This window comes from Onthophagus taurus, chromosome 7, assembly GCF_036711975.1.
Source record: "Onthophagus taurus isolate NC chromosome 7, IU_Otau_3.0, whole genome shotgun sequence".
NCBI lineage: Eukaryota > Metazoa > Arthropoda > Insecta > Coleoptera > Scarabaeidae > Onthophagus > Onthophagus taurus.
Genome location: NC_091972.1, coordinates 14,252,657 through 14,279,313, shown reverse-complemented (window position 1 = coordinate 14,279,313; position 26,657 = coordinate 14,252,657). Strand labels below are relative to the sequence as shown.

At 32.7% G+C, this 26,657-nt stretch overlaps 3 protein-coding genes and 1 long non-coding RNA gene across 4 annotated transcripts; 2 read left to right on the top strand and 2 right to left on the bottom strand.

The window, feature by feature from the left end:
- The first annotated feature begins 5,356 nt into the window (after positions 1-5,356).
- Positions 5,357-7,118, top strand: LOC111419630 (coiled-coil domain-containing protein 13). The gene is made up of 2 exons (XM_071197765.1): positions 5,357-5,551; positions 5,600-7,118. Exons 1-2 carry the CDS (start codon positions 5,414-5,416, stop codon positions 7,076-7,078), a joined length of 1,617 nt encoding a protein of 538 aa, XP_071053866.1. The 5' UTR covers positions 5,357-5,413; the 3' UTR covers positions 7,079-7,118.
- A 2,177-nt stretch (positions 7,119-9,295) lies between these two features.
- Positions 9,296-19,717, bottom strand: LOC111419640 (LIM and SH3 domain protein Lasp). The gene is made up of 4 exons (XM_023052476.2): positions 19,469-19,717; positions 14,608-14,702; positions 11,675-12,177; positions 9,296-10,585 (listed from the first exon to the last, which is right to left on the bottom strand). The coding sequence occupies exons 1-4, from the start codon at positions 19,535-19,537 to the stop codon at positions 10,284-10,286; spliced, it is 969 nt and encodes a 322-aa protein (XP_022908244.1). The 5' UTR covers positions 19,538-19,717; the 3' UTR covers positions 9,296-10,283.
- Positions 19,718-20,021: 304 nt separating this feature from the next.
- Positions 20,022-20,397, top strand: LOC139430816 (uncharacterized). The gene is made up of 2 exons (XR_011641183.1): positions 20,022-20,200; positions 20,274-20,397. It is a non-coding gene; the product is annotated as an uncharacterized lncRNA (long non-coding RNA).
- Positions 20,398-24,924: 4,527 nt separating this feature from the next.
- Positions 24,925-26,138, bottom strand: LOC111419632 (adenosine deaminase-like protein). Its single transcript, XM_023052465.2, has 2 exons — positions 26,049-26,138; positions 24,925-25,993 (listed from the first exon to the last, which is right to left on the bottom strand). Exons 1-2 carry the CDS (start codon positions 26,079-26,081, stop codon positions 24,998-25,000), a joined length of 1,029 nt encoding a protein of 342 aa, XP_022908233.2. The 5' UTR covers positions 26,082-26,138; the 3' UTR covers positions 24,925-24,997.
- Between the last annotated feature and the right edge of the window lie 519 nt (positions 26,139-26,657).

The window sequence follows — 26,657 nt, the reverse complement described above, 5'->3', positions numbered from 1 at the left end:
TTACATTTGAAATAAGAAAATATACTTCAATAAATGTTGTAACTGTGTAACGGTAACACAATATTTTCGACAAATTGGATTTAAAAGTTACTAAAAGTTTATAAGAAATTGACATCTCGATAAGAATTCGATAAAAAGTTAAAGTTTGTCGTAAGTTGCCAAATTAAGATCGATGACCGTCTAACTCAAAACTAAAATGTTATTTGCTAACTTTACCTTTAGAATAAACACGAGATTAATTAAAAAAGCTAACCTTTATGTCACTTTATCATGCTACAATAATAAGAAAAATAATATTTATTCAGAATCAGCTTTTGCCCTGACGATTAATATCAGTAATAATGATGGCACCGGTTTCGAGTACTAAGTATAAAATCAAGCATAAAATCCTGATAAATCAAAAGGAAGATTTTCTTACTTAAACAATTTGTCTATCTTTACACCGAGCAATCAAAATTTTTGTCGTTACTTGATCATTCTTGCTGACGCCAGGTACCGCAAACTTCAATAAGAAGTGCCATAACAGTAATCCTTCATGGATGATATCGAGAAATGCGCCACTTTTTCCTTGCGGTCGATAGAAGACCAGAACTTTCAAACTTAATATTCAAGTAGAGAACTATTTTGACGTTCTTAAACAAAAATAAGTTGAGTTTGCTGTTCATATCACGAGGAGAGCGGTCATAACTGCAAAATACTACTGATTACGAGTGCCATAACGAGCAAACTTACTACGGCACTTCCACATCTCGATGTTATTTGATGGAATACTTTTCCCTTAAGTAGTGAACAATGTGTTAGTGTCAAGTAGAAACTACAACATAGTCTTTGCCGAACCAAAACATCAAAAAATCGCTAATTTCAGCCACTCTCAAGATTATTGGTCTATTCAAAACGCATATTGTTATTAATTCTACATGCCGAACAAACTACTGCAAGAGATTGAAAATGTTAACAAACGCTAATGGACCATTAGCTCCGTTAACGGTAAAGATAAGTTTGTCAATCAGGATAATAAGGTCAATCAAGGCCTGAATTATTCTCGTTAATCAGAGTTCAGCTGTTCAGGTGCAGAAGTAATCTAACCGACCCATACATATTACAATACATAAATCGAGAATCTTATACGATTAACAGCAAGGCAGTGGCACAAAATATGCTCAACTGTTTCCTCGTCATCCGCACATAGTCGGTATTCAACATCGTCGCAAGTCCTAAAATATTCCCGGATTTAACAAGATGTTAATAAACAACTTAGCGTGTCTCATTCCAGGAGAACTAGTCCACAGTAGGCGAAGTCTCTCTTCAACCCCTACAGTCCAATCCTATGTTTGGCCATCACAAATGATATACCAGCTGTTGGCTCTGGCCCCACACACACTTTAGCGCTGCCCTCTCATTGCCAGCAACCCCAAAGTGATCTGGAACCTAGATCAGAGAAACTCTGTTATCACAACTCAGTGTGTTTAAAGTTCTTTTTAACCCGAGCCGACACCGTTTTCACTGTCTGCGGGGCCTAGAAAGCGGCTTAACTGTCTGAGAAAAATCGTACTGCCATGGTTCTTTCAAGAAGGATTTTAGCACCCTGTCAATAGCAAATACTTCCGCCTGGAATACAGTATAGTACGTACCCAGGCAGTAAGCTTGCTTAATTCGAAGTGTCTGGCAGTATACTCCTGCCCCGGCCCGTTCTGGCGTTTTTGATCCATCTATGAACACTGAAATATCTGCCTGAACCTCAGATTCATACTATTCTTGTACAAAAACTTTTCTTCTTTGATATTCCACATGATCTTGTTCACTGGATTATGTTATCTTTATCTAACAGAAGTCAGGCGGTCAGGATTGGTAGCTTTGTATCTGGTTACAAACCTATCACATCCGCTGTGCCTCAGGGCAGTCATCTTGGACCCTTACTATTTGTAATGTACATAAACGATATTTCTTCTTGTTTTAAATTTTCTAAGTTTTTAATCAATGCCGACGATAATAAAATATTTACAAGAATCGGGTCTAATCTGGACTGCCCTAGACCACAGGAGGACCTTGACTGCCTGCATGGGTACTCAACAAACTTTACCTAAATTATGATAAATGCCAAAAAATTACATTTACTTGAAAACGTTATCCTCTCAACTTTAACGGTACTGCTATCCGGTTCACGGATAAAGTAAAAGATTTTGGCATCATAGTGGATTCCAAAACTGCGATTTCATCATGATGTTGAATATATGGTAAAGAAATCTCTACGTAACTTGGGGTTTGTTATCAGAGTCAGTAAGAAGTTCACGATTTTTTCTGTATAAAAACCCTTTATTTAGCATTTGTCAACGTAATATGGAACCCCATGAATGCGGTGTATCAACAACGCTTTGTACGTTATTTGCCGCATAAATTTCATCTTCCTTACTGCGATTACGATAGACGTTGCGTAGTCTGCAACTTATTGCCTCTGCAGCAACTTCGAGTTGTTTCTGACTTGATCTTCCTTTTCAAGCTTGTTAATGGCAGGCTGGATACCCCCGAGCTTCTGCTTGAGCTGAGGTTCAAGGTGCAGTTTTAACGTATTTAACACCAACCTTTATCAAAACTCGTCATTAGTTCGAATTCTTAATTCCTATAACCAGACCTTCAACCATGTATCTCTCTTTGACGTTTCTTTACGCTTTTTTGTATTTTAGTTTGTCACAATATTTATATTAATTTTCGTTATTATGAGGATGTTTTGTTGGAGATGTTCTCCTTGTATGCATCCTGAATATGTAATAAATAAATAAATAAATATCAATGTTTATAGTGTCTTTCGCAGCCCATTTGTAGGACATGTTGGAGCAGTTTTGAGCATATTGCTTAAACCTGTAAATAATAGTTCTAGTCACTTTCTCTATATGTAAATGCAAAGGAGATAGGCCAAGCAGAATAATCATTGCTAGAGTTAGCGTTGTGCTTATCGCACCAGAGATTATCAATCCAGTTACTCGGCCCAACAACGCCGACATTGATACATGTGAGGAATTTCTTTTCCAACAATTTTTTATTAAATTAAACAGCACTGTACTCAACAAGAGTCTTTCTGCTTAACACCCTTAGTAATGGATACGAACGAATACCTAAGTACTCGCCAACAACGATCTTAGTAGTGGTACCTGAATACTATGCCTCACCCAAACCAATATTAAGTCAATCCCTAAGACTATAATGACTTCTTGACCCATTCAATTTACAACTTAGCCAGGTAATGAGCAAATAGACCTTCAATAATTGTTGGGATAGATTATGTCGCCACCTTTTGGCAACAGAATCTTAAGATACGAATCAGAATAACCCTTGTTCATTTATAGATTTAACTGTCATGGCTAAAATTCAGTGCCCGCAGGTAGGCTATTAAGGCTATTCTGATTTGATACGAAGTAGGAATGATGCCAATACCTTTATTTAATTATATTAAATAAATGGAATGTAAGTCAACATTGTTATTGTTCTGTTTATCCATAAAACTTAAAATAAAAATTAACTCCTGCAGCAATTATCGCAATTCTTTGGAGATAGCCTCTCTAGTCATCTCCATTCTGAGATTTCCAATTCTTTTCTGACTCACATTGTAGATGTATTCCATATACTCTATCTAATTGAGTGTTCGATTTCATTTATGTTCCTGTGCTAAAAATGATTAGGAACATCAACTCAATGTAAATAGTGCAGTTTTAATACGTGTATAGTCCGGAATTAATCATTTGTGAGTGAGTAATAAATACATCTACACCAAAATCAGTAAACTTCAAAGATTATTAACTTTCATTCGCGTCTTGAGAAAAAAGTTTAGGTATTCATACAAACCTTCTCTTTCAGTCAATGCAGCTTCGAGGTCAAGCTGTTCCTTTATTTCACCAAACACATTCTTACAGGTCCTCGTGCAGTTGGGAGACATGTTGGAATAATGAACCCCGTGTTTTATAGACCCTGAATTAATGTTGTTATGCAACTGCTCATAGCTGTAGCGGTGTAGGGATGGATTTTGTGAGAAGCATATCAGTCCATGGACCCTCACATCAGCAAAATTTGCGTTTTCAGAAAAAGTCTTTATAAATTTTATTTTTCCTTGCTCTTGCTTACTTCCTATAGAGTGCTGAAGTAGCGTCACATCTACTCATAGCATGTAAGAATATCATATTCCCTGTAAAGACTTTATCGGGTACACCATGCATCGGAAAATACTTACTGGAAGATCCCGATATCATAAAAAACCATTTTCTACCATGCACAGACTTTATCATAATGCCCACCAAGTCGACGTTCAACTATTCCCACAGTTTCATAACACTTAGCTAAAGACAGAGCTGATTTCAGTTTTAGGGCGTCTTCTTTTGCTTATTTCCAAGTCCTTTCTATAATGAAAACTTCCCAATCAACAGGGATAGTAATTGTTTCTTGTCTGTGGTGCTCATCTAATTCGAGGACATTTGGACGATCCTTATTATAATGGAAAAGCAATGCTTCAAATCTTTCATGCAGTTTCAATAATCATTTTGAAAAATAGAATTGAAGAAAACAGTCTGGGTTTCGGTTGTTGAAAGAATAATTAACCACTCTAGTCAATATGATATATTAATTTAATGCGGGAAATTCGAATTCTTTTATGATAATTCTTTAACATCCTCAAAACTTTAAGACTTAAAGAAATATTTTAAAATAGCATTTTAATCAACATTCTTAAGAGCAACATAAAAATATCTTATTTTTACCATTAAGTAGTAAAAATTACTAAAATATTCTGAAGGTTGAGTTAATTTTTTAAATAATTTACTAACCTCAACTAGTTTTAAATATAAAAATTGTAGACATTAAAAAAAAACAGAAATCATAAGAAATTAATAAAAAGATGTTTAAAAAATTTGTCTTACCTGCTAATGAAATAAATATAATTCCAGAAACAACAAAAACCAAGTTGGAAAATCGATGTTCCAGAGGCCCGTCTTGTCCGCCGCTTAAATCGACCATTTTTGATGGTTAAACACCCTTAAAAGCCTTTTTATATATGATACGCGACTTCGACGAAGACGTCCTTATCGTTTTTACCTTGAAATTTGAACAGCTAACATTCAAAATGCGGGTTTATAGAGCACCAAACAAGAACTCTTCAGGATAGGTGTTTTTTTCTAGTAACTTTTGAGTCCTTTCATGAAAATGGTTGGCAACAATGGGGGTTTGTTTACGTTTCAAATTTATCGATTTTTGGATATAAGTTAACAAATTGGAGATAAACATGATTTAACTGTATTAAATTTTTAATTAATAAGACTTAAATTATTTTATATAATAAAATAAATTCGCAAAGTATGAATAACCTGAAATTAGAAATTAATAATAAATAAGACATTGACGCTTTAAATTAATTATTTTTTAATTTAAAAAAATGTTGGAACCTCAATCTAACCAAAACCCCGATAAAGATATCGCCGAATTAGGTTTATCAAATACTTTTGTACCTGATATACCAAAAGATATCCTATTTCCAGAGGAATTAAACACTTATTTACGGGATCAGATTCATGTAAGTTACCTAAAAATAAATTGTGTATAAAAATTAATTATTTATTAGTGCTTAACACATGAAAATGGTATGTTAAAAAGAAATTTATCAGAATGTGAAAATCAACTAAAAGAAAGTCTTTCAAAAACTGACAGTTTAACTAAAGAAGTAAAAAAATTTCAAGATGCATCTGTTGGAGGGAGTTTTAGTACGGTTTCTAATATAGCAAGCGCAAAAATTGTTGAGTTAAGCAAAAAATTAAGAGAAAAATGCTCCGAATTAGAGGTTTCAAAAACAAGATGTTCAAAATTAGAAAGTCGATTAAAAATTTTAGACGAAACTCCGAAAATACAAGAAGCAATAAGCGATAAAGAAAAGAAATCTCAAGAAAAAATAAACGACAAAGATAAAATCGATGATGTAAAACAGCTTCAAGAGAAGTTATCGGCAACAAACGCGAAATTATTTGAAACAAAAAACGTTAATGCCCAATTAAAAAATGATTTAAAATTAGCAAATAAATTTTTACAATCAGAAATAGGAGAAACTTTCGAAAATTTACAAAGTTTGGTTAATTCCGGTGCTAATTGGCGCGGAAGATCGCAAATGGTTTGCGATTTACAACAAAAAAACGCCGAATTAAGAGAAAAAGTTAAATCACTTTCAGAAAAATCGCCAAAACCGGAACAACCCTACATTAAACCAGATAAACGTATTGAAGCAGTTTCAAAAGAAAACAATCAACTCAAAAACGATCTTCAAGATTTAAAAAGAAAATTAGATGCTAGTAAAGCTCGATTAAAAGTTTTTGAAACTGAAAATTCTGTTTTAAAAGGGAAAATTTCCGTTATAAACGAACAACAAGAAAACGATCGTAATTTAATAACGAGTTTAACAGCTCAATTATCAACAATTAGAAATTTACAAAATGATGATTTTAAACGTAAAGACCAAACTATTTCTCGTTTACAAAAAGAAATTAAAGAATTAAAATCGAACATTGAGAAAGAAAAATTACGAGGAGATAATTTGACTAATGAGTTAAATGAAAAGAATGAGCATATTAATTATTTAAATAACCAAAAAAATAATGTATCACAAATAGATTTAATTAGTAATGCAAGAAATGAAATTAATTCAATTAATAGACCAAAATCGTCGAAATTCGACGAAAAAACTTTAGGAAGAATGGAAGCTGAACGAATACGTTTATTAGAATTAACTAAAATAGCCAATGAACGATTAGAAACCGAAAGAAAAATTTTAAATAATTTACAATTACAATTAAAAAGTGAACGGCAAAAAAATGCTCGATTAGAATCGAGAATTGCATGCTTAGAATTGGATAAACATGATAAAAATTCGGTTTATAGCGGCGGAAGCGGACATAGGGGTAAGGAGAAAGAAGAAAATTATAAGGATAAATTAGAATTGGCGGAAGAAAATGTTAAGGTACTTCAAAATCGATTAGAAATCGAACAGAAAGAACGACAAATAGATTTTAATGAATTTTCAAAAATTTTACAAAATTATACAAATTGTAATTAATTTATTAAAATTAAATGAAATAAAATTTCACTCAAATTTATTTAATTTATATATTATAGAATATAAAAATTAAATGTTTTTAATCCTAACAGTATGGTTCAACTTATTAATCGGTTTATATTAATAATAACCGAATTTATCACATAAACCGGCAATTATTAGCGTTTTGCATTTTGATTCCTACTTTTCCCTATCATGAAAAATTGGGGTCATCATTTTGGAGTAGATTTGCAGTCCTTATGAAGGTATGTTTTGCTGTAAAGATGTAGTTGGCTTGAAAACACATTTACCAATAGATGCTATGTAATGAAGCAGAGAATTAAGATAATGAGGAAATGAAAAAACATAAATATGAATTTGAAAATTAATTACAACAGGAAAAATCGGTGAAGGCAATCAAGTTCAAAATAGTTCAGAAGAAAACTCTCAAAAAAGATTACTAGAAACAAGCTGACAAAATGTTGTTATTTTAAAAAGCAAAGTATCTACTGTAAGAGAAAACGTACTTATGCCCGGTTCGCATAATTCCAGTCGTGATTGAAACCAGAGCTGGAATTCCACTGGAATAATGTAAACCAGCACTGGAATGCCCTCATTCAAGCAATCCAGTCCAGTGACGACTGTATAACATCTCTGAATAACGTGTCGCTACGTTGAATATTACTTGAAATTAATGATAACAACTCCTTAAGATTTTCTGCCGTCATTCTCATTGCCAACCTGTATTCAGAGGAATCTTTCTTGACTTCAGCTGTCGAAAATTTGTATTTCTTTCGCTTATCCAGTTTCTCACCACCTTCCTTACTTCTTCTTCCACTGCATCAGTTACTTATTCTAACAGTAGAAATTGAAGGGTTTGAAGCAATTTTAGAAGTCCTTTCTTGAAATCATTATTATTATAGTGTTACCGATTCAACAGCTTTTGAATGACTGGAATAATGTAAATGATATGATCTAGTTCAGCAATGGACTGGATTGACTCGCTGGGTTACTATGTTCACCAGCTCTATAACAGAAAACAATTTAATATTTGCAAGGATTTTTTTCCTATTGACGATAATCTTCGTAATAATGAAATAAGTGTAAGAGAAGATGCTCGGTTGAGTTCAAAATTAGATGGCCAAGGATTTAAATATTTTGCAATTGTATACGCGGCCTTCTTTTGTCCAAAACTACTGTATAATAAAATGTTTTTATCATACAGTGTGTTAATTAATTATCGTACCCGCCGTCATCATTGCAAGTATGCAACCAATATCACAGTATTGGTATTGCAATACGCGATTTTCGTATTTGGTTAATACTTATAATATCAAAGGCATGTGTAGGGACCAAAACCATAAGATTGCGTTTTTATGGTTTTGTATATACACAGTTTTTAAAGTTGTTTGCCTTACAAACTCGATTATTTTCGCCAAGTGGCGTCCATTTTGTCGGCGCAAATCCAGGTTGTAAGATCAATTTCTCCCCAAGATCTCTTGGAAATCTTTGAGCACTTTATCACAAACACTACATTTGACATTATACGAGAAATGAGCCAACACAAGACTTATCTACATCATCATGCTTGGCGCCACAGCTTGTTGTGAACCTTGGCCTGCCTTAACAGTTTCTTCCAAATTTGACCATCCCATTCCTGTCGTCCCTAAGCCCTGATCTCCAGCCTTCTTAGGTCCTCCTTCACACCGTCCACAAATTGTCTCTTTGACCTCCCAATCGATCTTCTACCCAGTTCGGCGGCGATCAAAAATAAATCTTGTGGTACCTTTTCTGTCCATTCTGGTTACATGGCCATTCCATCTCAACATTTGCACTTTAATAAATTTATGGAATCCAAGATCTGCGTTGACTTGTTGTAATCTTGTTCAAGATGTTTGGAGTCTTGCATCTCGTACTACCTTTTCCAAGGCAATGTTAAAAAGCAGACATGATAGCCCATCTCCCTACCATAGACATTTGCAGCTTTCAAATGTTCTTGATCTTCTTGTGTTCTGCTTTTACAAAAAATCTTCCTAAGAGTTCAATGTATCATTACTTCTAGATGATAAATTATATTATTAAACCGACATTATTTTCATAAATGTTGTTATAAAAAGTCTATTTTCTAAACATATTCCAATATTCTAAACATATTATATATGGCTACCAAATCCAGCATGGTCCTGAAAAGGTTAATACCTTAAATATCTAAAATATTAAAAAAAGAAAGAAATAAAATCATGTTTTAATACGTTTTATTTAACATATGTATATAACTATGAATGTACAAAATGTACTAAAGCAGAAAGATAATAATAAAAAATAAAAACTTAAAGTTTTATTACATAAAACTAAGAAAGAGATAAAGAAACATATTTTTTTCTTTTGATTAGAATAAGAAAAAAAAAAAGGTGATGTAAAAGGAGATTATTAATAATTATAATATTAATATTACACAAATGTACAAAATGTATATCAACTAAGTTTTAAACAATATCGAAAAATAAATACCAAAAAAATAAGACCAAAAAAATATAACACTCAATTTAACATGTTTTTACATAAATTTAAGTAAAAATCAAGTGAAGTTAACGCATTTTTTTTAAATAGTTAATTCATTAATTGACGTTAATTCTTATTAATTGATCGCATAGCACCCTTTTATCTTTAATTTTTTTAATTCATTATTTCTACGACTATTTCTATTTTTTTTTTGCAATCAATTATCTCTAAACCCACAACAAGGCACTTTATTATTACATTATTTTTAAACATTTTGGCAAGCACTCTTATCAAATATATTTTATGTTCAATAATAAATGATATTAATTCGCCTCTCAGATTCTATTTCCAATCAGTAAAAAATTACTATATAAAGTTTACACATTAAATTTAAATTGTATAAAAAATGTTCATGGAACTCTGAGAGATTTTATATTATTGAACATTAATTTGTGTAAAAACGTTATAAAACTGCTTAAAAGTGGATTTCTTGTAAATTGTAAAAATGGGAATGATATCCTATTGAAAATTAAATATTTCTATTTATATTTATTGTATATAAATGCACTTGGAATGAACTTCGATATGTTTATAACCTCAAAAAATTGATCAAAAAAATTCAATAAAGAATAAATAGATAGAAGACAAAAAATAAGAACATCTTTTGTTGTGTTATTTTAAAACAATAATAATAAACCGTATTCTTCTCTGTATTCTAAATGGATTAAATATTAGCAAGTTGAACATAATTGGCCGGCAACATGCCCACTTGTCCAGTGCGTTGTACCTCACCCGTCATCCAACCTCCGTCAATGTTACTCACGTTTATGATTAGATCGCCATCGAGGAAACTTACCTCGTCGTCGTCGACCGCTTCATAATCATACATCGCGCGGTAAACGCGCCCCAACGAACCATAATTATGATTCACCGGATCCATATCGTGAACAGAACCGATGTGACGTTGAGGCGGATTATTTACCGCACCATGGTCACTCGTATAGATAACAGTTTGAGAGTTTCTTGCTAAAAGATAAGAATTTAATTAAAATTAGAAAAATATTAACCCTTAACTTTCTAGTTCTAGTTTTAGTTCAATAAAAATATATAACAAATTAATGTTGAATAGCAACAAAAAACTAGAGCTGACACTAGCACTAGAACTAACACTAGACCTAGAACTAACAACATGCGGGTTTAGCCACGCGTCTCTTAAGACGGCTAAATCCGAATGTTTCTAGTTCTAGATCTAGTGTTAGTTCTGCTTTTAGTTCAATAAAAGTGTACAAGAATCTAGTGCTGAATAACAAATAAAACTAACACTAGACCTAGTACTAAAAGTTTTAGGTCTAGTGTTAATTCTATAGTTTGTTCATCAAACAGATGCAGCAATTTGAAATTACAGCTCCTCCCACAAATACGAGCAAAATTTAAATAGAATTTTTCTATTGGTAAGTCCGGTTTACAAAGGTCAACCAAGAACAGCTCTCTTTCTTATTCTTTTCCTTGTCGTTTACGTTTATTTTCTTTCTTTATACGTATTTTTTTGTGTGTGAAACTGGCTATTGTGTAATAGTGGGGGGAAATAGGCGGGGCTTCGCTCAGGATCACTGCATCTGTTCGATGAACAGATAATAGTTGTAGATAGTTCTAGTTATAAAATATACAACAATCTAATATTGAATAACAACTAAAACCAGAACTACCGTCCTTGATTTCTACATCATATATGAGTTTATCTATGAACATGAAATAGAGCAACTTGGGGAATAACCCGACTTGGATCCTATTGGATTCTTCGTATTAAATAGATAATACTAATAGTATAACTTAAAAATATTTTGTCTGTTATCTTCGAAGTCCGCCATTCATTAAAGTTTTTAATATTACTTTTTCTTGCAATGCTCTTAAAGTAGAGAGACCACCCAGAAAACCAATTAATCATAGAGACAATTTTTTTTCAATTTTAAAAATTTTTCAATAACATTGATTTGTAATCTCAAATCATACCTTTCTTTCCAATCTTTAATAATAACAAGATATCGACGCTTGAAATATCGCCTTTGCATAGATAACCTAATTTCAATTTTCATTTTTATTAAAAATAATATTTACCTGAATAAGGCGTTCCTCCACCAATTTGCGGGTCATAATCACTAATTTTCCCAATTCCCTGAGAGTTCTGTTGAACGGGAGTCTGCGGCGTTTGGATCATTTGTGGTTGTTGTTGTTGTTGTGGTTGCGGTTGTTGAGTAGGAATCGCGTTATATTGTTGCTGTTGCTGCTGAATTATACTCTGTTGAAGTAAATTTGCGTTTTTCTGGTCTTCCTTAAGAGTCCCCGTAGCATAAGTTATCGTTCCATTCTCGTTAATCGTCCTCCTTTGTTCCATTTCCGCTTTTCTTTGCAATTCCCCATGATACGAAACGTTACTTATTATCTTTGTATTCTGTTTGATGCGTAACGTTTCCGGATCGTCGGCTACTTGAGTAAATTTTCCTTTACTCTTTTCGAAATCCGCGTGATATTTTACGTTTGATTGAAGTTTTGTATTTTCAGCTATTCGTTTTAATTCGGGAGTTTCGGCCATCGGAGTTGCTTTTGCTTTTGGTATATGTCTAAAAAATACAATATTTGTATTTAATTAATATATTATATAAGCAAATAAAAGATTAAAATATGTTGAAAAATAAGAACATTAATATCAATATTTGTTTCTGGAATAATTGAAAAAAAAATGGTGTCGAGCGATATTCGTCTATATCAATATTTATTTTGTTAGGAATTAATACACGAACATTCTAGGAAAACTGATTAAATATATAAATATAATTAAGTAAAAATCTGTAAAAATTATTGATGGAAAATATTGGAATTTCAGAAAAATTCATCAAAATATTAATAATATTAATAGGGATCTTTAGGATTAAGATACTCTGTCCCTGAATAAAGTACCATGTGAATTTTGTTTTAGACTTCTTATTGCAAAGTTTTGTAATTTCGTCTATTCTTGTCAGCACTTTTGCTGTCTTAACTCAGTAGGAAAAACCTCCTCTTCTTCTTTTATTAAGACAAAATCTTGTGTTGTCTATTATTGTCTATTATAAATTATTAGGCCTCTTGGGATGCCTAACTTTTATACCATCTCTTGTCTAGGTGGTCTGCCAAGAAATGTCTTCGATGTGGACGTTTCTTCCTTTGCCCACTTCATCCATCTATTTTCCATCAACATGGTCTCTTCAGTACCTTCGTCATCACTTTATAACTCTTAATAACATTCTGGAAATATAGTTCTTCTCATGTTACAGCACTCCTAAACTGGTCACATAATGTTACTCCTCTAATCCAATCAGATTTTCCAGCGTTAGAGTCATACTGATTACTCCAGTAAGTTTCAAGGGCCAAAACCGTTTTGATTTTCCTGCCATTATCTATAATCTAGAAACTATCTATAATTTCTAGACTAGTTGCCAAATCGCGTATTCCCTGAGCTAACATACGCTTGCTAAATTCATTATTTCATCACCCTAAAAGCAATGCTATTTGATACTACATTGATTTTATGGCTAGTTGAGATCAACACACTGTGTGTTCAAATTAAGTAAGACATAGCTATTATAAACAGTCTACTCTCGTACTTCAGGTTCTTTTCTTAGGAAAAAGATTTTTAACCTTAAAAGCTTAAGAAATGTTTTTATCCATTAATTTTGTCAACTATCCATCCAACGAATAAACGATTCAAACAATTATAGTAGGGTTGGAATTACATAGTTATAATTCATTTTTGAAGTCAGCTTTTTAGTTTAGTTTAGAATTTTTGGAATTATTAAGTAGGTTTTATTGATGTTAACATGTCCAAGCATTACACTTAATAGTTATATTAGAAACTAATTTATTAATCTTTTTGATGTTGTTTCCATATTCTTTGCATATTTTACTGTTTAAAGATAGTTTAATTGATTCTAATGAACTATTTTAACAGATTTCAATTAGTAGTGGATAACTCTTGCTAAAAGTGTACATTCTAGCATATGTAAAAAACACTATTCATAACTCTTTCCATATTTAAATATTTAGAAAAATGTAATAACACAATTCATTTTTCCAGTATTATTCTAGGCACACTAGCAACATTATCAGTAACTACATTTTTTATAAAACATTTGCATTAATGCAGAAGTATAATTGCAGAATTATCGAATATATCGGTTGTAGTTATTGAAATTAATGGACCATCACCTTATTCGTCATCCATATCCTCATCTTATTCACAACACATACACTGGCATTGAAAACAAGTACTCGTTGTTTATTTGGTACAGGTACAGTTAGATAAACAGTTTCACTACTTTGCATTCATTTTTTGATGGCTCAATTTAACACTGTTTCATCATCGAGAATTTATTTTGCATGTTGACCTTTCTAACCTTTCGTCGTAACCACTGTTTGCAAATATACCAATTAGTTTTTGTTCTGATCGTGGTACTCCTATATTCTTTACACAACATGTAATTTTGTCTCACCTGCCTTAATTATTGTTTGTCTTAGGTTTAAATACGTTCTAATAATTAAAAGAAACGCAACAACTTGCGTTGTTTACAAAATTGTCGTTATAAAAAAAATTATTAAGCTAAACGACGATTTTAAAAGAGATAATGTGTCATAAATTTGTCGTGTTAGGACTTGTTTGAAAAGATTTTTCATTCCCAATCCAACGTTTTCCTTTCTTTTTTTAACTTTCACTGTTCACCAAATAAGAACTAAAACAGGAAGTTGAGTGATATTAATTGTGTATGCATGGAATTTTAATAGGTGTTAAGTGGATAAAACACACGCGGAAATAATACCAACAAAAAAAAATGTACTACAATAAAAACTTTTGTAATTCATAATTGAATTAATTCATTACAAAATTGTCTACTTTTTATCGCTTATTTTATTTTAAATTCTAATTTTAAACAATGCTCGTTAAAAGTAGTTAAAAATACAATCTTATCAATTTTTTTTGAAGTGGGCTACAAATTAAATATTTTAAATTAAATACTTACGCTTCGCAATACGGTTCCTTATTAAATCCTTTATAATTCCTCATATTGAGACTCATTCCACATTCTTTGCATTTAAAACAGATCTTATGCCAAACCTGCAAAAACAACAAAAAAATCTTAAATCAAATGTAATAAATAGCACATAAATCGTTTTAAAAATAAAGGTTGGTAAATAAAACGTTTATCATCGTCAATATTCGATTTAAAACGTTTTATTACTGGGTAATAGCGATTAATAAATTAAAAAAAAAAAAAAACAGTTCCAAATCGAATCTCCGTTAGATAAATGGAATAAATTCTCTCCATCTCCGCGTCTTTAATACGGTATCATTTGCAGAGATATGAAAAGCAACCGTACAAAGTCTTGATATTTCGCACCGTTATAAACAACATCTGTTTAAAATTTTAAATCAATATTGCAATCATAACTTTTATAGAAAATTAATCAATAGTAATAAAGTTTATTTCCATAAGATTAAATTGACACTTGACAATTTTAGATAATAAATAATACGCAAATAATAACGTTAATTAATAATAATATTACATAATATTAGTTAGTAATAATACTAATGTTTCAAACAAAAAATTTAAACTAAATATTAAATTGTGATGATTTGCCTATTGATTAAATATTTAGGCTGTAGAAATATCTCTATTATATCCCATATACTTTATGTTTGAGGAAAATACAAAGTCGCTACGTTGCATACGAACAGTAATACACATTCCAGTCCGTAAATAGAAATAAATTACATTTTCAGAAATTCTGTTATCCTTTAAACCGTTCAGGTTCATTCTGCAAACGTTTTTAAGCTTGGAAAAATGTGATGATGAGTGCAGCCAATAACATGCATTTGAAATTCATAAATTGTGGCCCTTATATGGCTTGTTTACTTTGTGGACTCAACACTCTATTGAGTCACCATATTTATAGCATGCACTAGAAATGTCGCCGATGATCAGAATAATTCCAGTTGTTTGCTGCACAAAAAGGAATAAGCTGAGTGGTGAACCACAACGTTAGATAAATGTGCGAAGACGACACGAAATATTTAAGATGTTGAGCTGTAAAATAAAGATTTTAGACTTCAAAAGAAAGAGTACATTGCTCATGTCCACAAACGTACCAGTACCCAGGTTTACGTAACGTGATAAAGATAGTGAAGCCCAGAGGCATTTTGATAAAAAAATGATATTATGGGGAAGTATTTTGCCACTGTAGGACCTGCAAGAGGTCTCAGATCTACCATAAAACGACATATTCGCACTTTCGGTACAACAAGGGATTATATACCCAGTGTTTACTTGCTGCTGATTTTGCACCTTGAACTATTTCCGAAGTACGACGAGTCGAGTTTCTGTCGCCAAAAGCTGTCCGCACCTGTTTTTGTCAAAAGTAACAGATGCAGAATCCTTTGTCCAGAGTCAATGCGAGCTTATTCATCCTTGAGAGGTTCATGATCGTGATCTTCTTTATAGAAATGTGCATAAGGTATTAATCTTTAACATTTTGTTGCCGTCCTGGAATACTAAACGCCGAAAGCGATCTGTTTCAATCTACATGCCCGCCAAACTTCTGGTAACGTCTAAAAAATTTGCACACTGTGACATCGGAAATACCAGAAAAACTTTGCGACATACTGCTGTCTCTAGCCCACAAACGCTTTAGCGCTGCCCTCTCGTGCTAGCTCATCTGCCGCTTCATTGCCAGCAACCCCACAGCAGGATAGGAAAAAACCACGATTACTTTATTTTATTCAAAAAACCATTGATATTTGCACCGTATCTTTTATTCTTTAACCTTGGTTTTCATCTTTTTACGTAAATACGAACGCATCATTCAGGGTCATTTATGAGGAAGAAAAAATAAAGTGTTTTGGAAGCCTTTCTGTAACGTCATTTGTGACGGATCTGCTGCGAATATGAGAAGTATGAGAAGATATAGATCAGAAGCTTAAGCTTTAGTGGTTCTGTTATAACTTATAGATGATGAGCTCACTTTCTAAATTTGCTTTGCAAAGACCTTGAAGTAACTAAAGTCAAAGAGCATGTGATCCAAATTGTGAAATATTTTAGAAACAATCACCTTGCTAGATCTAAGTAGTGTGAGGTGGAACAGTATGGTGGATTGTCTGCAAATACATGTAAGTCAATGGAAAACCTATAATATATACCTAAATATATAAAATAATATACTATATACATACTAAAAAATATCTAATATTGATCCCAAACAATCTGTAGAAGATTATTTAAATATCTTTTCTATATGATGCTGCAGAAGTGTCGAAGTAGGAAGTTCATTTGACGAAAAATTGGAATTATAAATAAAAGTTTATCAGAAAAACTTGCAAACGCCACTTACGCCTTGCCATTTAATTGTATTTATTTTAGATGTAACTAAAACAAAATATGAATTGACGATGGAAGAGAAATTAGGGATACGTACGCTAATACTGGATTATTACCACTAATAGTTAAGCTAGAGGCGAAATTGGAACCATTTTCTACAAGGAAGATTATATAAATTGCTACTGCTTTGCAGTGGTGGATTTCACAAAAGAACCTTCCTGACATTGAGAAATTTCTTCCAACTTTAAAACAATTTTTATGTATTGTTTGTTCTTCAGTTTCAATAGAGAGGGGTCTTCACAACATTTGGGCTCGTCCACTCCAACGTGTGCAACAAATGAAGAATGGAAAAAGCAAGAAAATTAGTATTTATATATAAACTTTATAATTCCTGAGTATTGTTTTCTTCTTGTTTTTATTTATATGTATATTGTTTTTGTTTGCCTTAGTTTTTAGTTGCCTGGTTTACCAGTTTTTATATAAAGAATATATCTTAATTTTTCTTTTGATTTAAATTATTGATTAATATGACTTGATTTAAATCGATTAAAATTGTGTTTTAAATCAAGTGATTTAAATCGGGCGAACCCTGACCTGGAAAGCGACTTGATTGTCTGAGAAAAATCATACTGTCATGTTTTTCACACCTCTCTCAAGAAAGATTTTAACACTCATGTCAATAGCAACATACTTCCGCCTGGAATACAGTACAGTACGTACCCAGGCTGTAAGTTTGCTTAATCCGAAGTGTCTTACTCCTGCCCCGAGCTCTTACGGCGTTTTTGATCCATCTGTGAACATTCAAATATCTGCCTGCACCACAGAATTTGGACAGGACTGCCTGGATAGCAGCTATTGTGCATTGATAGCACAATATCAGTGCTTATAGTGTCTTCCAAAGCCTATTGGTAGGACATATCGTTATGAGCATCTTGCTTAACCCTGTAAATGGTAGATCTAGCCATCTTCTCTATATACAAATGTAAAGGAGATAGACCAAGCAGAATATCCATTGCTAGAGTTGGCGTTCTGCTTATCGCACCACAGATTGACAATCCAGCTACTCGTTGAATTCGTGAAAGTTTACTAATAACTGAAGTCTGTCGGGCTTTCCTATCTTAGTCATAGTCTAACCACAGTCACAACCACAGTCACAACCACAGTAGAGCTAATACAGTCTTTCAGGGGTAAGACTACAATTTTTTCCACAAAGACTACGACAAGTCCAAAAAGATAATATAACTTTGTGTACATCAACACATTTAGAACAATTCAAAATATTTTCAGATATGAATGTATCTTGAAGAATCTTGAAGATATCGAATAAATTCGTTTAAATATTGTGATTTGAAACACCTAGCCAACGAAAGATGGCGCTAGTAAGATAATTTAAAAATTTTAAATCATTTCCGGATTCAAATTCTTTTTATATTCTTAAATTCTTGTAAAAATAAATTCTTTAGAATAAAATTCCGTTTGTTTTTATTTAATTGGTATGACTAACTAACTATTCTGGAAAATAATGATTTAAATAAGGTGAATAATTAAGAAAAAAAGCGGTTAAACATTACTAAGAATTTATAACTCGATTATAGTGTACCAAATAAAAATATTGTTTAATTTGAAACTTTTGTAAAGCGAGCAAGATTGCGATTTGCTGACGTAATTTGTTAGTAGGAGAATAAAATGCGAATGAAAAACCTTGAAATGTTCTCGTTTGAATCACAATTGAATTTAAAAAATAAAAAAAAAAACTAAACTAATCCTAATGTTTATTTATAATTAAATTCTTTTAATAGAACTTAATAAACTTACTTGAATAAACATAATCTAACCTCAATAACTTAGAGGGAATTTTTAAAAACAAGCAAAAATTATATAAATAAAACTATTTTACATTAACAATTCGTTATGGTTTAGATTTGAAATATCCTTGACTCATTTTTATTTCAATTTCACCTTCAATTTAAAAAATACCTAATAAGGTTTAAAAAAATTAACCTAAAAAAATTAATGTCATGGAGATACATTGTACCTTTTAATATCTCACAAAACATAAATTTGGTTACAAATTCTTTCACGTAACTTTAATTCTTCAATTCAATTGAAATTCATCGTCCTCAACCAACAAAAATAGTGATGACTTAACAGGAGGAGAAGACAAATTAAGAAAAATAACCCAATTGTGACTCATAAAATTGAATTTCTTCGTCGTAAATTAAACGTCTCAGTAAAGCATTTTATTTTATTTATTTTTTTTAAACATGTGATCGCACAGAAAGGGTTGGGTTCGTTTTAACACGCCTTTTTTTAATCTCGTTTAACCTTTTTCAAAATAAAAAAAAACTCTTCCAACACCGAAACGTGATAAACACATGTTGTTGATGAATTCGTTTAAAAGAATTAAGGATCAAAGCGGATTAATTTGGATATTGATAAATTGAGGTTAGAATACGTTTGTGGCGAAATAAAAAAACGTTTTTCCTTTTTGGTTTTGCACTCTTACCTTGTCGAGGCACTTTAATTCCTCCGTTGGATAAACCATTTTTTCACACCTAGCACACGTCTTGTTCATTTTCACTTTAATCTCACTTTTTTAATGTTATCGTAGTTTTTTTTATCAATTATGATTTAATGTAAAAGGGACTATGAGCGATTACTTCTTTTTTGATTTATAACAACCGGAATTTTTTTCCTCCTCGCACAAAACACCCAAACTGTTAAAACTGCGACACTTTACTGCAGTCTCAGGACGTGCAACAGATTGGAACTAAAATTATTACCAACCTAAATTTTAACTGCTGTGAAGTTGTTTTTATTGTTATTTTGAAGAATAAAAGGGCCTTAAATACTTAATTTAAGATGATTTTGATGTTTTAAATTTGTTTAATTTATAAATAAATAAAATGATTAGTGGGATATGTTTGTGATTTTTGGTAATAAATTGTTAAATATTAATTAAGTTGGTAATCCTTATTGTTTTTTTAAAGTAACTTAAAACTAACCTTAAAAATTGTATTTTCTTGATTTAGTAATGAATCAAATTTAAACCTGTTTTAATTATAAATAATTTTAAAAGTAATACTTATTATACAAGAAATGAATCTCCATCTTTAGAAGTGAAATTGTCGTGAAACGTTGCATTTTGATGTTTACAGGAATTACTCAAACAATGAATAAGTTTGTTTACAAACAGATCAAAACTTTTCTCGCAGTAAAAGTATCATCATAATTCCCAGTAATATAATAATAAGCCATATAAGCATAAGTTGATGTTAACAAAATAAGAAATGATTGTTTATGTATTCCAGGATAGCTCCAGAATTCTTGAGTGAGTTTCAAGGTGTATTAAGGATGCTGCTAAAGGAGAACATTTAGAGCACCTACTCTAATATCTAACCATAGCAAAATACTAAATAAATGATGTGAAATTTGTTCTTGTCATTTTACCCTAGACACTATTTGCGCAAGGTGTAAGGGAGGGAATTTCTTGATAAACCCCCAAAAGACAATTGGTCCCTTCACCAGGAAACCAAAGTTGGGTGGACTAATCCGCCTAACTATCCTAGGTGAAGAAATTCCTTTTTCAAAGGAAGTCAAATATCTAGGAGTAATCTTCATCACTACCAGTGATTAATAATAATATATATCTTTATTACCCAACAAAGCACCAACTATAGGACAATATTATACTATACAGAAATACAAACTTAAGTCTCTCAGGTTTACAAGCCTGCACATTCTCTGTAGTGGAGCGCTAGCCTGCACGTTGGTTCTACTATTCTTCAAATAGAAGACACAGCTATACTGGATATTGTGGCTGGGTACACTAAAGTTGATGCAAGAGAGTAACCAGTTACAAAGCCAAACATCCTTTCAGCACAAAAAGCGACATCCTCTATGTGCGGTATAAATGATAGTCTGTTATCAAAAGTAGGGAGATTCCACCTATACAGTATGATGAAGGGATAGGAGTAGTAATTACGATCGAAAATATCTTAAGATCATCAGCATAAGGCAATACACCAGACTTAAATATGTTTAATAAGTCGTTAATAAATATTACATATAGTAGTGGATCCAAGTTAGAGCCCTGTGTGACACCAGATTGTGCAATAAATTCCACTGAAGCAAAGCCATTATAAAATACATAAGCCCAGGGGAAAGCCAAACATACTGAGCTTCAAGAGGAGAAAATTGTGATGGATCGCATCAAACGCCTTAGAAAAGTCAGCGTACACTACATCCACTTGACCACCCCTATCCAAGGATTCACATATTACTTCCGTAATCACGGCAAGATTAGTAACTGTTGAACGGCGCTTAATAAATCCATGCTGATGCGGCGATATAAACGATTGCACTTGCGGATAAATAGCACTGTAGATGACTTGCTCAAATACTTTAGCGAAGTTAGATATTATGGAGATGGGACGATAATTAGCAATGCAGATTTTAGGAAACTCGCCCATCTTTAGGCACAAGTTCATGATCACGTAAAGTGGGGCAGCAAAAATTGAGCTACGTTCACAAATAAAAAACGCTGGAAGGTTATCACCTAGCCGTAAATTTGTTCGATATCAGATTGTAAACCCTGAATCGAAAACGAAAATTCTCTGGTTCAGGCAGATACTTGCATGTTAACAGATGCATCAAAAACGCCGAAAGAGGTCGGGGCAGGAGTATACTGCCAGACACTTTGGATTTAAGCAAGCTTACTTCGTATTTCAGGCGAAAGTATTTGCTATTGATATGGGTGCTAACATCCTTCTTGTGAAGAACATGACAGTACGATTTTTCTCAGACAGTCAAGTCGCTCTCCAGACGGCGCAGGCCGTGAAAACGGTTCAGGCTGAGTTCAACTGAGTTGTGATTAGAGACTTTCTCTGATCTGGGGTTGCTGGCAATGAACCGGCAGATGAGCTAGCACGAGAGGGCAGCGCTAAAGGACTTGCTCGTAGCACCATTAAAGTTTTAATGGGTGTCTTTGCTGGGCACTGTCGATTATAGACACACCTCAACTTGTTGGGCATAGCCGACCATGTTGAATGCCGACTATGTGCGGAGGATGAGGAGACGGTTGTGCATTTTTTATGCCACTCCCCTGCTGTTATCGTATCAGATTCTCAATCGTTTAGGAATTTAGCTTCCTAAATGACTTTTCACCGAGCAAGGTGTTAGTGTTCGTATAGATAGATCTTTGAGGTCGCGGTGCAAGGTTGGTTGGTCCGTCTACCCGATGTAATGTAATGTGATTCTAATCGGATGCACTTATTCCAGCTTGTTTTCAATTTTCATCATTTCAATTCAAAACTTGGGCACCTTGATCACGTCTACGGAAAGAGTCCTATCAAAGTCCAAAGTGACAACTTTTAAGATTACTGTTAAATTGTCGATTCGGTTATAGAAATACGCATCGCAGGCATACCAAATGTAGATCTGTTTGTCAGCATGGAAGTAATAGTTACACGGGAGTGAATTTTGTAGTTTATTAATAAACAAACTGAAAAGTAAAAGAGAAACAATTCCGCCCTGCAGAACTCCATACAACACATGACGAACGCCAGATTCATTCTCACCATGGTTAATACAAAAACATTTTTCATTTCAATAGGATTTAAATGACAAGAAGATCCTTAATCCCCATTATCAACTTTATATCCATAAGTAGAATAGAAGGAATTCAAAAAAAAAATTTGAAACTCCTCAGCTACAGGACTAACATGGATTATGTTGATTACGAGTCTGTATGTCGTAGCTTCAATATTTTATCACTCCGTCAACGTGATGCGATAGCATATTACAAAATTATTAATAACGTAATTGTTTCTCCTCCACTACTGGAGAGTATTAATTTTCGCGTCCCATCCCGACTGCTCTAACTGGATTATTTATTTTATTCTTCTATTCCTCGTTCAAACAATATTTCAAAACTTTCAAATGACCGTTTTATTGTTCTAAGCAATCGTAGAACGACAACTGTAGAAGCTCGGCGTCGTCTTCAAATGGTGCATGTTGATGTCAGTGAGAGAACCATTCGCTGAATACTTGCTAGATGTGGTCTGGCTGCAAGAAGGCTGACAAAGGACCCAGGCTGCTTCCAAGATATCGACGAGTGCATCTTCAATCTGCGCGCTTACATGTGAATTGGGAGATCGAGCTAGGAAAGTTCTTTTTACGGATGAGGAGTGGTTTTGTCTATTACCCGATGGTCGATGAGCGAATATGAAGACGTTGAAATGAAAGATTTGTGGACTATACAATTATGAAACGCGAATGTTTCGATGGTGGTTCTGTGATGGTGTGGCCGGGAATTTACAATGAAGCCTATACAGATTTTTAATCTTTGTTAAAAGTGCGCCTTAAATCACTGACCTTGAAAACAAAAACTGGGCACCCGAAACAGTTTTGCAGAAGCACTTACATTTTGTTAGAATTACAGAATTGCGTACGTCCTTCATTATTGTAAACATCTGTTGACAAATAAACAAGAAAACAAATTTAATTTAATGTAACAATTAATAATAACACGAAAATTAATAACATGTGTGCCAAAATAACCTCATGTAGTCGACGCGGCATCGAACTGATTAGGTTCGTAATTGATTTCTGAGGAATTGCTGCAAACTCTTCTTCAAGCGCAATTCGTAACTCTTGAAGGTTGTCCTGTAGGACAGGACGACGACGAATGCGTCTCATAAGTTGGTCCCAAAAATATTCGATAGGGTTAAGGTCCGGGCTGCACGCTAGCCACTCTATCCGTTCAATACCCTACGTCATCAAGATATTCGCTAATCACACGTGCTACCTGCGGTGGCGCATTGTTGTCATGCATTGTAAAATGGAAAGGTACTCTTTCCGAAATTGTGCAGGTCGCAAACCTTTCATTACGACGTCTCCACACTCGTTCTCGACCATCAGGTGGCCGGAGACAAAATCGGGACTCGTCAGTGAAGAGTATTGTTTCAATCCCCAATTCATATGTACGCGTCCAAATTGAAGACGTGCTCGCCGATGTCTCTGGAGCAGCCGAGGTCTTTTTGCAGTCAGATCACTTTCATCAAGTCTTCGATGAATGGTTCTTTCACTTACGTCAACCCCACGCACCATTTGAAGACGATGCCGCGTTTCTACAGCTGTCGTTCTACGATTCCTCAGAGTGTTTAGAACAACAAATCGGTCATCAACTGGTGTTGTCACTCGTCTTCTACCGAAACCATGCCGCCTAGTGAAATTTCCTGTTTCCACATATTGGTCCAGGCATCCTGAACTGTTCGGGGTATATCCAACGTATCGCTGACTTTTGCCATACCCAATTAAAGCAACAATACGCTCAACATCAGTTACTGACAACCGGCTTGCTATTATGTTAAAAGACTACCGAAAATCTTTAACTGTCAATTTACTATTCGAAACAAATGACATACGCTACCTAGATTTTGTATGCTTGTTTGTCTTGTTTTCATAGGCGTTCGCTTTAAAACACTGCATCTTCGTTAGTAACAGAGACGAAAAACAAAATGTTCAGAAAAGATTGGGCTACCGTTTGATTCCAGTTAACATCATCTGCTGTAGCAGCTGCACCCCAAAGGGTATTACAAATTTCGAGAAAACAAAGTTTTTCACATTCTTGCAGCCCGTATATGCTTAAATTAAAATCTAAATGAAAATTTCTATCGCAGGATTATTACCGAAGAATCAACCTTTCGATCAAAAAAAGAATCATCAGTTTAGTATCAGATTCTCGATTTTTGGGTCGCAGTTTATCTCCCCAAAAGATCTGAATGACCTTTCACCAAGCAAGGTATTAATGTTTGTCAAGAGCATTGGACTGCACAGTGAAATTTGATAATGTTATTGATCAGTGTACAATACATCTTTGAGGTCACAGTGTATGGTTGGTTGGTCTGCCTAATACATATAATTTATTTAATGTAAGATAACATTTTAATTTTAAAAGTATTTCTTTTAAGAATTATTTTATTATAAAAAAAGATCATTTTTATGATTACACAAAAAATTTCTAAATTATCATTTAATCAAAATTTTTTTCCATCCAATTCATCATAACCTTTTTCAATTCCCTTTTAACCTCATCACTGTCAAAAATTAAATCGACACTCTCAAAACAAATTTTCCACAAATCCATCTTATCCAATCCGAAATGTTTGCTCAATAAAAAGTATTCGCAGGATAAATCAGTATTAAAAACTCCTTTATCATCGGTACAAATACAAAAAGGTATTTTATTTTTGATTAATTCTTTTATATGGTGACCTTCAAAACCGTTTGATGTACCACAAATTACATTTGAAGTAAGACAACATTCCACAGGAATCCTTAAATCTTGAAATTTCCACCATAACATTTCATTCCCACCAAAATCACCATGAATACAAGTTCCATGACCGATTCTATCTGGTTTAAATTCGAACATTTCCATAACCTCGTCACTATTAGCTACTTCGGCACAGTGTAAAGTTATTTTTAAGCCATTTTCACGAGCCTTTTCAAAAATTCCTCTAAAAAATTTCCCTTCGTTTGGATTTCCACATAGGTCAACACCTTTAATAACATGAGGATATTTTCCTTTCATTTTTATAATCAAATCAATCATTTCTGAAGAAGTTCTAATATCATGTCTTCTATCGATACACAAAATCAATTTTATGATCATCGATTCAGTTTTACCACTACAATTCTTATAATCACAAATCGCTTTTATAACGGTTTCAATATAAGTTTCTTTATCAAAATCATCACCATTTCTTGGAGTCGTCCTTAATTCTAAATAAACCACATTGTCATCATGAAAATCTTTAATAACACTTTGAGTGGCTGTATAAACATTTTCCTTTGTATTTGTTGCGTTATGAGCAATTTTAAAAACCGGGAAACAATCATTTAAGGTTTCCGGCGTTGTTTCTAGAAGGGTGTTAAGCTTTTGGTACTCAGAAATAGAATCGGTGAGACAACCCAACTTTTTTAATGTTGCTGAACTTAATGAACCATTTAAATGAGCGTGAAGTTCCTAGGTTTTTGAAAGAAATTTTTAGTATAAATCGAAAAATTTGAGAAATACGTACGATTTTTGGTAAATTTTTACAAAATATTTCCATTTTTTTTTTGAAAGGTGTGTTTTGAGACGTCGTTGTTTATTGAGGTTATGTTTTAAAAGTAGGTAAAAAAGGTTTCTTTAAAAATGATAAAAAAAAGAGTTTTTTATGTATATCTATAACATATAAAACATTTTATTGAGATATATATAATAATAATTATTATTGTTAAAATTAATTTATTCGAATTATTATTATAAAACAAATTCTGCTTTAATTTTAATTTAACTAATTGTCAATAGGTGTCAGCTAAAAGGCGCGAATTTATTGTATTTGAAAAAGTGTTAAATAACTCTTAATTCCTTATATATTATACAATTCATAAATTTTATAAACTATCTTTAAATTTTATTGTTTTATTGATCGTAGGAATAATAAAATTTTAAATCCCGACAGAAAAATTGATTGTTATTCCTTTTTTTGCTACCAAAAATGCAAATGTAATCGATTTGCACAGATCGTGCATAAACTATCAAATTTCATGAAAAATTGATAGTTTTTTATCTCGACAAATAAATTTGGTCTTTTTAACCTGTTTTTGCAGTTCCAGTTAGATTAGTTTAATTAAATTTAAAGCAT